Source organism: Nelumbo nucifera, chromosome 5 (assembly GCF_055504915.1).
Source record: "Nelumbo nucifera cultivar China Antique chromosome 5, China Antique-T2T, whole genome shotgun sequence".
Lineage (NCBI taxonomy): Eukaryota > Viridiplantae > Streptophyta > Magnoliopsida > Proteales > Nelumbonaceae > Nelumbo > Nelumbo nucifera.
Window position 1 is genome coordinate 50,681,695 of NC_142653.1, and position 10,849 is coordinate 50,692,543.

General features: G+C 38.1%; 1 protein-coding gene across 3 annotated transcripts; it reads left to right on the forward strand.

Annotated features, from left to right (window-relative positions):
- The first annotated feature begins 231 nt into the window (after positions 1–231).
- Positions 232–9,003, forward strand: LOC104588723 (naringenin,2-oxoglutarate 3-dioxygenase-like). 3 transcript variants are annotated; one of them, XM_088888906.1, is made up of 6 exons: positions 232–426; positions 501–597; positions 865–934; positions 4,293–6,812; positions 7,095–7,523; positions 8,513–9,003. In XM_088888906.1, exons 4-6 carry the CDS (start codon positions 6,453–6,455, stop codon positions 8,801–8,803), a joined length of 1,080 nt encoding a protein of 359 aa, XP_088745032.1. In that variant the 5' UTR covers positions 232–426; positions 501–597; positions 865–934; positions 4,293–6,452; the 3' UTR covers positions 8,804–9,003. The 3 variants fall into 3 exon arrangements, with proteins under 3 accessions (XP_088745032.1, XP_088745031.1, XP_010245069.1); XM_088888905.1 differs by having other exon boundaries at positions 232–597; XM_010246767.3 differs by having other exon boundaries at positions 232–597; positions 4,427–6,812.
- The last annotated feature ends 1,846 nt before the right edge of the window (positions 9,004–10,849 follow it).

A 10,849-nucleotide genomic window follows, 5' to 3' on the forward strand; every position in this document is an offset into this window, starting at 1 on the left:
CGTTTCATCTGCGGTAAAATCGGCCATATGTTATGACGTTGTTCTCAGCCCTTACCTCAGGCTGGAGGTCGTTCCTTTGACCAGTATTTTAACCGTCATACAATGATTCATCCAGGCCCTTGGCTTCGGGCAAAACTAACAATGAGACATTCTTGGAAACGACCTATCTTTAGTGACTTCGTCCATGTCCCGATCCATCTCCCCCACCACCTCCTAATCTTCCTCAGGAAGCAAACCACTCTCAGGAATCCCCGAATCACACTTAACCAATGACCATACCTGTTACCTCAACCCCTGCTTCTAACATACCTTCCCCTTCTGATGGCCCGCTTCGTGTGTCAGCTAGTACTTTTCACCTTGCTGAAGATACTCAACTCCTCTCAAACCATGCCTTTGGTGATTCTACGGGTCCCTCTTCTTCTCGAGGTAAAAGACCTTTGTCTGGATCTCTTGGCTAATTTGGAAATCGCCCATTCCTCTGAGCTACCAACCTATGACAGGCTTGACAACTCTTCGGTCTTAGTAGAGGAGCATACCATTCATATTAATCTAGCCAAGTCTAAAGCCCCTATCAGAGATCCAGATGATAATGACACGGTAAGTTCTTCCCTTTTATTTGGTTTTCCTTTTTACTACGGCCAGAGGTGGCTGGCCCTTATTAGCCCCACCTTGATCAATGTTAATCCTAAGTTGGAATTGTCGTGGGGCCAGGCACCCCAAGGCAATTCAAGAACTAAGGGATTTGGTCCACCGGTTTGACCCAAATTTACTTTTCCTTTGCGAGAAAAAAAATCCCTGATAACAGTATGCTTAATATCTCGAATTTGCTAAAATATCCTAATTTTCATTTTATCGCCCCTGAAGGACAAGCAGGAGGACTAGCCGTTCTCTGGAAATCCGGTTTTTGTGTTTCTGTTATCAAATCTATAGACAGGTATGTCTTCTTTCTAGTTAATTCCAATAAAGGTTCTTGGCTTCTTGGCTTCCATTATGGACCTCTAGTAAAACATCATAGAAACTCTTTCTGGAGGGACTTAAACTCCTGGATTTGTTCTTTTTCTTTGCCTTTGCTTTTAATTGGTGATTTTAATGAGGGTGCTTCTTGAAACTTTAAAGATCCTTCTCCTAGTAGGATTCCTTCTGTGATTTCCACTGAATATAGGAATTTCATTTGTGACTATAATTTACTGGAATTAAATATTTAGGGGGGTCTTTCATGGTCCAATAAAAGAACCAATGGTTTCATCACTCGTACCCTGGATAGAGCTGTCATGTCCCTAGACTTAATTGAACTTTACCCGAATGCTTCCTTATCTCTAGGAAAAAGATGGGGCTCTGACCACCACCCTCTAATTTTAAATTTAGACCCACCTTGTCAGATCTATCCTAAACCTTTTCGTTTCTTTGAAATGTGGTTATCAGACTCCTCCTACCATCTCCTTATCTCTGATTCTTGGAAGTCCAGTTTCCCAGGTTATGCAGCCTATAAGCTTTCTAAAAATTTAGAAGCTCTGAAATTAAATCTTATTCAGTGGAGGAACAAAGTTTTTGTTCAACCCACGACAAAGTTAAAGCTTCTTGAAGAGAAAATTATTAAGGCTGAATAGCAAAACTCCCTCCAAAATCTGGATCAGCTTTATGCTGATTATGAAACTACCTCCAAACAACTAGAAAGCTTGTGGAGAAAAAATTCAAGATAGACTTGGCTCCAACTAGGAGATACGAATACTAATTTCTTTCATAAGAGTACCCTCCTTCGAAGGAAGAGAAACTTCATTGAGGGAATAAAAAATGATCATAACATCTGGTAGACCTCTCATGAAGACATCTCCTCAACTTTCCTTGAGTACTTCAAGTCTTTGTACTCCTCTCAGAACTCCTCTAACTTAGGTTGGTTGTCTGAAGTGTTCTCCCCTGTTATTTTTGAGCAAGACAATCAAATGCTCCTCTCTCCTCCTTCGCCTGAGGAAATTAAAGCAGTTCTATTTTCTATAGGGAGCCTTAAATCCCTGGGACCAGATGGTATGCCTGCTCTGGTTTTCAAACATTTCTGGGTTCTGATGGGCCCTAATTTAATCTCAATTGTTCAAGAATTCTTTCTAAATAAAAAACTCCTCAAGAGATTAAATCATACTTTTATCTGCCTCATCCCGAAAAGGTGGATTGCAATCAAGTTCAGGACTACAGACCTATTAGCCTTTGTAACGTAATCTATAAAGTAATAGCATAGGTCTTAACCCATCGTCCCCATATAGTTTTAGACAAATGTATAGGTCCCAATCAAGCAACTTTTGTGCCAAGAAGACAAATGTCTAATAATTCCATTATAACGCAAGAAATGTTTCATTTTCTAAAGCACAAAAAGAAAGGGACTCACTATCTAGCTATTAAACTAGATATGTCCAAAGCCTATGATAGACTGGATTGGAACTTTCTCCTTAGAATTATGTATCTCCTAGGTTTCTCGGACTCCTTTTGTGCTATAATAAAAGAGTGCATCTCCTCTATTTCTTACTCTCTTCTTATAAATGGGACTTCAGAGGGTCACTTTTGCCCTTCCTGAGGCCTTCGCCAAGGCAATCCTCTCTCTCCCTACTTGTTCATCATTGACATGAAAGCTCTTTCAAGACTTCTTCATAAAGCTGAACAAGAGGGTAGAATCCAAGGCATCCCTATCTCTGCCTCTGCTCCTAAGATCTCGCACTTCATTTTTGCTTATAATGTAATGCTCTTCCTTAGAGCACACAGGAAGGAACTTGATAATTTAGGCCAAATCCTCAATTCTTTCCAAGAAGTCTCTAATCAAGTCATTAATTTGGATAAACCTGGTATTTTCTGTAGCAAAAATACACATCCTAGACTCTAGCATATGATCAGTAGGCAACTAAAATTTAAATCCTTGAGCAAACACTCCATATATCTTGGCCTCCCTCTCTTCTAGGATAAAAACAAGCATAACAACTTGAATTACATCCTAGAGAACTTATGGGTCAAGTTAAGCAAATGGAAATCCTCAGCTATCAATCAAGCAGGAAATGCTGTCCTCATCCAATCTGTACTCCAATCTGTGCCTCTACATGCAATGTCTTTGATCAATTTCCCCCAAAAAACCATTGATAGCATTGAGAAAACTATCCGTAACTTTTGGTGGGGAGTCTCAGACAAAAACAAACACCTTTTAACATGGTGCTCTTGGAATACTCTTACCCTTCCTAAATCTCATGGAGGCTTAGGGTTCAAAAGGCTCAAGTTAATGAACCAAAGTTTTCTGAAAAAAGTTGTCTGGCACTTCTTGAATGAGCAGGATAGGTTATGGGCTAGGTGTTGGAAAGCAAAATACCTCAAAAACAATAATATCTTTCCTTATTCCATCCCTTCTACAAGTTCCTTTTTTTGGAAACCCATTGGACCACAGTTAAAAGATCTAGCCTCAAAATGTGGTGGCTTGGTCAATGAAGATTCCTCTTTTCCCCTATCTCAAAGCGCTTGGATCCATTCAGAAGGCCAATTTGGTTGGATCTCCCGACCTTTGCCCCAGCACCTCAATCAGACCTCAATCACAGCTTTTATTCAAGAAGGTCACTGGAACTTAGAATCCCTTCAGAACTCTTTTCCCTCTCTAGAAGTTGATAGAATGCTATGAACCCCAGTGTATCCTGCTATTAATAACATTTCCTGGATCTGGATTCATCACACTTCTGGTAAATTCTCCATCAAATTTCATTATAAAAAAAGATTTGCAAAATGCTTTGCCAACTCTCAACTCTGATTTGAAATTTTGTTTAAAGCACATTTGGAAGTTGCCTTTTCCTCCTAGATACCAATTATTTATCTGGCGTCTCTTAAACAAGTTCATTCCTGTTAGAACTCAATTACATCTGGACATCGATCAGAGTTTGTGTGGCCTTTGTAAAAATCAGGATGAAACCTTAATTGTCTGTTTGCCCAAGCTGTTCTTTTCTCAAATCCTTGGAATCTGCATCTGCACACTATGCTTCAGGATGATATCACTTCTAATTTTAAAATCTTGCATAATCTTGTCAATGATCATAATCTTTTCTTGCAAATTCTCGGCTGGTTAGCTATCGCTTGGTATTCTATCTAGTAGGCTAGGAATGATCTGGTTTTTAATAATATAGTTACTAACCCAGAGAAAGTGGCTAAGCTAGTGAATACTCTTTATCATCTCTCTAATCATCCTAGCCCTACTTCCCTGTCCAATCCTCAAGGTCATAATGTTTTAACCATAAGCTTGACTCAGCAAACTGATTATCTCATTTTCACTGATGCAGGAAGAATATCTCATTCTCTATATACTTTTGGAGTTGTTATTGTCTCAAGAAACTTATCTGTATTAAAAATTTTAGGAGGTCATACTTCTGAAGTCAATTCAGTTCTTCAGGCTGAACTATTTACTGTATTGTAGGCAATTTAAGAACTTCAGAGTTGGTCTTTTAATGAAGTTTGCATATATGCTGATTCCCGGTGCCTGATAAGCGCCTTCAAGGATCACAAGGACTACCCTTGGACTTGTCACTGGCTGTTTTTGAATACTTTTTTGCTATTAGGAAACTTGAATTATGTATATAAGTAGGAATGCTAACTTAACAGCCCATGCGGTATCCTAAGCTGCCAAAACTCACCCTTCTCCCTTTTTTGTCTATAACAATTACTTTAATGGGATACCCAGGGTTGAAGATTGTATATCTATCTCTTTTTGTTATTATATCTTAGTTTTACCTGTCAAAAAAAAAAAATCTAGTTCATGATTTGATGGTTGGTATTACCTAACAATCGCTTTGATGGCTGAGCATGACCAACTTGGGTTGAAAATAAGTTCCTGAAAATTAATAGTCAAATAGATTTGTGAAAAGGTTAACCAAAAAACTTCAAAAAGAAATAAATGCATATCATATATACACTTTCTTTGAAGAGAATAAACTAAATTGAATATCATTCAAAATAGTGAAAAGATATATGTAAATAGTTGATAAAAAAGTATAATAATATGTCATTATTTCAAATTTTCAAAAACAGATAGGACCAAAAACTCAGGAAAGTTTAATACTAATCACTGTTTTCAAATTCGGACCGGATCGGATGGTCGTATCGGAAAAACCGGGAATCAGTTAAGTGACCGGTTTTGGTTTTCCCCAAAACCAGAAATTTGTCCAAAACCATTGATTTTGGTCAACAAACTGCTGATTTGGGCGATTAACCGTTTGAACAATTTTGATCAATTTTTACTTTTTTTATTTTTTTATCAGAATGGGCTGACTATTCGGTTCAAACAGTCGGACCATTCGACCCAATAACCAGAACCCTGACCGGTTCGGCCTCTGGGTCGTTTTTAAAAACCATGATACTAATTAAACATTAATGTTGTAAGACTTATGAGACTTGGACCAGCCCATGAGATACCACTGAACCAGTGACCGAGTGACCTATCTGGGTCCCAGTTAAATGACGGTTGTCAAGCGTTGAACGGGCTAAACGTTCAGCTAAAATGCACAGAGGGTGTTGTTGAAGCTGGACTGACTATCTAACAATGACATGTAGGTTATTGAAGAGACCATTTCATATCAGTCGTTTGAAACCATTTTCAGGTGAAGGAATCATCTAGTTATGAAAAGGGTATCTGGCTGAGTAATCTGTTCATGATTTATAATGGCCAAGAGATTTATTATATTTTCCATGGTTGCATGCTTGCCACATCCATCTCCACCCGCCTCTCTCTATTCATGGAGAAAATCATTCCTACCTAAATCAGTCAGTGATCTAGATAAATCTTTCACTATAGCAATTAATTCTTCAAATGAAAATTTGCATCTACTGTTTATTGTTGACTGTTTCACAACCTTGGGAAAGCTTCAATTCAAGATGATATATGGCACACGTCATAGATTGAGGGAGTTAACAATTGGCCAATGTGCAAGGCTCCTATCTGAGATGGTCTAGATTAACTGCATCATAGCTCCACAAGGCAGAAGTAGGTGGTGCCATCTTAATAAGTGAAGCTTAATTAATTGAACTTACTTACGCTTTACTACTACTACTTAGGGAAGGGGATGGGGGGAGCGGCTGGGTTAGGTTTAGATTGGCGAAGGCCACAACCCTAATCCAACCTGTTATATAGGTTCGTACTTTTCAACCCTAATCCTAATCCAGACTTCATTTCAATTCAAACCAAGGCAACATTTTTGGGTTAGGCTTGCATTAAATCAACCTAAGTTGCATCCTTATTTCTATTCATATATTCTTTCAGAAATATACTAATCTCTGAAGTCGACGACCCATAATAAGGTTTGACAATTTTGGTTGTCCATTCTCCCTACCTACCTCTGAATGTGCCACCCATGAAGGTAGCTATAGCAAATTCAAATCTATAAATATGGCTGCATATAGCATTTCCTTAACATCATACCACTATCACAATACCCAAAAAGAGAGAAATGGGGCATGCAACTTTGACGGCATTAGTTGAGGAAAAGACACTTCCTCCAAGCTTTATCCGCTGTGAAGACGAGCGTCCTAAGGTGGCTCACAACCAATTCAGCAATGAAATCCCAGTTATTTCTCTTGCTGGAATTGATGAATCACAGGGTCGGAGAATGGAGATATGCCAGAAAATCGTAGAAGCATGTGAGCAGTGGGGGATATTCCAAATCATCGACCATGGCGTGGATGGAAATCTCATCTCTGAGATGGCTCGACTGGGTAGAGAGTTCTTTGCTTTGCCTGAAGAGGAGAAGCTCCGGTATGATATGACTGGTGGCAAGAAGGGTGGATTCCTTGTCTCTAGTCATATTCAGGTATGCATATGATGTTTTTCATGAGAATGAGAATGACTGTTCAGCATACTTTAAAAATTCTTAGCTCCATCGTACAGTTGGTGTAGGTATGACTGTTCAGAAGTGATGTTAATATACCGGCGGGTATTAGTATTTTAAGATAGAGATATTTGTCATTTTGAATTGTGTAGGATTCAGAATTTGTCTTGCTATTTCTCGCATATAAAGGAGCTGTGGTCATGATACTGATGAGCTACTGGCTACTTTGTACGAATTTGTGCTTATGTGAAAGATGATTTACAGGGAGGAGCAGTCCAGGACTGGCGTGAGTTTGTGACCTACTTCTCGTACCCACTTCGCAGCCGGGACTACTCGCGGTGGCCGGACAAACCAGAGGGATGGGTGGCGGCGACTGAGACCTACAGTGAGAAGATGATGGACCTAGCGTGCAGGCTGCTGGAGGTGCTATCAGAGGCAATGGGCCTTGGCAAAGACGAGCTTAGTAAGGCTTGCGTTGAGATGGAACAAAAGATTATTGTCAACTTCTATCCTAAGTGCCCACAGCCTGACCTCACACTCGGCGTCCAAAGACACACTGATCCCGGCACGATCACCATTCTGCTTCAAGACCAAGTCGGAGGGCTCCAGGCTACTAGGGATGGTGGCAAGACATGGATCACTGTTCAGCCCATCGAGGGTGCATTCGTCGTTAACCTTGGCGACCACGGTCATGTGAGTAAAAACCTATCAATATGAAATAGTAGAATATTATTTACTAATTAAGTGATGATCAGATGAAATTAAGTGGGCTGCAAACAGATAGGATCAGAATCCATTCAGATAATTAAGAATCTAAGAGATTCAAATTCAATCTGTTATCTAATGGATATGTAAAAGATAGATTTAAATTCGATTGGTTTATATATCTGGTTGTCTGATTTCGATCTAATTCATTAAGTCCACAAAAAAAATTATCATAAATTACAAATAAAATTAAATAAAAAAGTTAATTTATCTAAACCCCAATTCCAACTTAATTTTGAAGAATTTTAGTACTAAAAAAATGATATTTACATATGCATACATATATCGGATCAGATCAAATAATACCGAATTCCATAAATGAGTGGATCATATTTTTAAATCCGATCCGATTCGGTCCAATTATGGTTAAGTAGATATCCAAAGTAAGGGTGCCAATGGACCGGTTTTAGATTGGACCTCATCCAAACCAAAATCAATTTAGATAGATTGGATGGACCAACAAGACATATTGAATTAGACCAGCCAGACTTAATGGTCCAAAGTATTTATTGGATTGGACTGGACCTGGTCCATCCATAATGAATTTATATTGGATTGGGTTGGATTGAGTCAATATCTAGTCCATTGATAAGAAGATAAGAGCATAGGTGTCAATGGACCAGGTTTAGGTTAGAACCAATCTAAATCAAAATTAATTTGAACAGATTGGGCAGTCCAGACATTGAATTGGACCGTTTCAAAATGGTCCAAAATATTTATTGAATTAGATTGGACCAAATCCAGTCCAATTGAAACCCCTAATCTGAAGCCAACTTAAATGGATCTGACTCAAAAGGCTAGGGCCAGCCCAAAATTGAGAAACTAAGCCTACCCAATCCAATACTTAACATTCCCATTAATTTGTATTGCTTTCCCATAAATAGAGACTAATACACAGTTGATGTGGCTGCTCATAGTATCTAAGCAATGGGCGATTCAAGAAGGCAGATCACCAGGCAGTAGTGAACTCCAGCTGCAGTCGTCTCTCAATCGCAACCTTCCTGTACCCAGCACCTGAGGCAATTGTGTATCCACTCCAGATTAGAGAAGGAGAGACGCCAGTGCTGGATGAGTCAATCACATTCACTGAGATGTACCGAAGGAAGTTTTGTGGAGAACTGGAGCGTGATAGGCTCAAGAAGCTCCCCAAGGACAAGCAGCTGGAAGAGATGGAGAAAACCAAACGCCTGGAAGAAATTCTTGCTTGATTACTCTGCAACCCAGCTGAAAACCTTCTTGCTTAATTTGTCAGCTTGTTAATGGTTAATTATATGATTGTTCTACTTTCTGTGTTTCTGTCTTTTTTATTGGTTTGAATTTCTCTGTTTCTCTCTTGTTATACTGTCCCACTAATATGTATTGTGCATTTGAAGTTTTCTTACTAATAGAGATTATCTTATGATGAGTACACCCATTATTTCTATCACACATTTTATCAGATATATGATATTTTATTTCTCCAATCACAATCCAACGCCAAACCTTAGGGTCCATTTGGTCTAGAGTTGAAATAAAAAACGGAATCAGAATTAGAACCAAAATCCTTCGAAATTAAAATCAGAATGGTTTATTCAGGCCCATAGTCTGTTTGATTGAAACAGGAATGAGAATTTTATTCTCAAGGGAAAAGAAGGGAATGACCATTCCCTCAAATAGAAGAATGTCATTCCACCAGGAATAGAAATAGAATTTTAATTCCGTCCAACTAAATAATTAGAATCGAAATAGCCCATTCTAATTCTTATTCCCACAACCAAACGGAGACTTAAAAGTTAAAACAAATATATTCTAATTAGTCAGGTTGGGCCAAATCGCTTGAAATATGGGATAGGAACTCAAATGGACCGGTTGATGATAATAGAGGCTTAAGTGGGTGTTTGGTTACGTGGCGTTTCGCAAGCGGTTTCTTGCTAATAGTTTGTTGACTTTTCTCAATCAAACTATTTACGAAATTCTTTTATCAATTTATAAGATTTATTTCTAAGTAAAGTCAATACTCAAAGTTCTTATCAAATAAATTTGTCTGAGAAGCATATGATACATAGCTAGGTTACATGTGGTATTCGTTCACAATGTGAAGATAATAAAAGGAATAAAATTAGCGTAATGATTCGTTTATTTAATACTGTAAAATTACTGAAATGACCTAAATTACTAATTAAGGCGGTTTGATGGCTTATGGTTATGTTGGCCAATTGCATTTCTTCGTAGCACTGAAGTGGTTTGGTGACTTGTCTTGATCAAACTATTTAATTTTTTGACGATTTATAACATTTATTTAAAAAATAATGGCAAAATCTTTTAACTTTATTTATAAAATACCCCAAAATTCTTATGAAATTTGCTTGAAAACCATACAATAAATAATTAGTTCAATCGCCCGAGTCAATGGGTCATTAACCGATTCAATGGTTTTTAGTTAAGGACCAGGATTAGGATAAACCAAAATCGGTTTCCTAGACGGTTCCCAATTAAAAAAAATAAAAAAAACCATTGAAGATGTCAACGGGTCGATAGTTTGATCTCCTAGATCAATGGGTCGTTGGACAATTCAACAGTTTTTGGCTAGGGACCGAGATTTGTGTAAAACGGAACCGGTTGCTTGGACAGTTCCTGGACCAAAATGTCCATCCGTTCGGGTCAATAGCAGTTCGAAAACCATGATTTTTTATGCTTTTGGATTTTCACTATTCAAAGATTTATTCTACTATTGGCTTTATTCGAGCGTGTACGATCTAGGGTTTACCACCATTTTATTTCTTCTCTTTTGTTTTTTCTTTGGTTTTTCTTGTGTAGTGTATTTTTTTTTTAATTTTCTTTCAAGATGATGTTCTTTGTCTCTTTCTTTGATTGCATGTATGTTTAGCTCCGTCTCAAAGCAAAGCTTTGGACTCAATTCTCTGATTTTTTTTCCTTGATTTTTTCAGTTTGGTGGATTTATCGCCATTTTTTTCTGTGTTTAAGGTCACTTTGGATTTATCTTTCAAGGTTTTAGAATCCCTTCCAATGTCCACCCTTCCCATGACTATGACTACAATGTTATTTCGTCTAATTATTGACATCTAGAAAAAATGACCAAAAAATGGAACCGTTTTGGCCACCAGTTTTCAGGTCGACTTCGACCGTCTGGTTCGAACAGATGGCCCATTATGACAACAAAAATTAAAAATAAAAAATAAAAATGGACAAAAACCGTTGGAACGGGTCAACGGATCGATGGATTGACCATTCGGGTAAACGAATCATTGATAGAT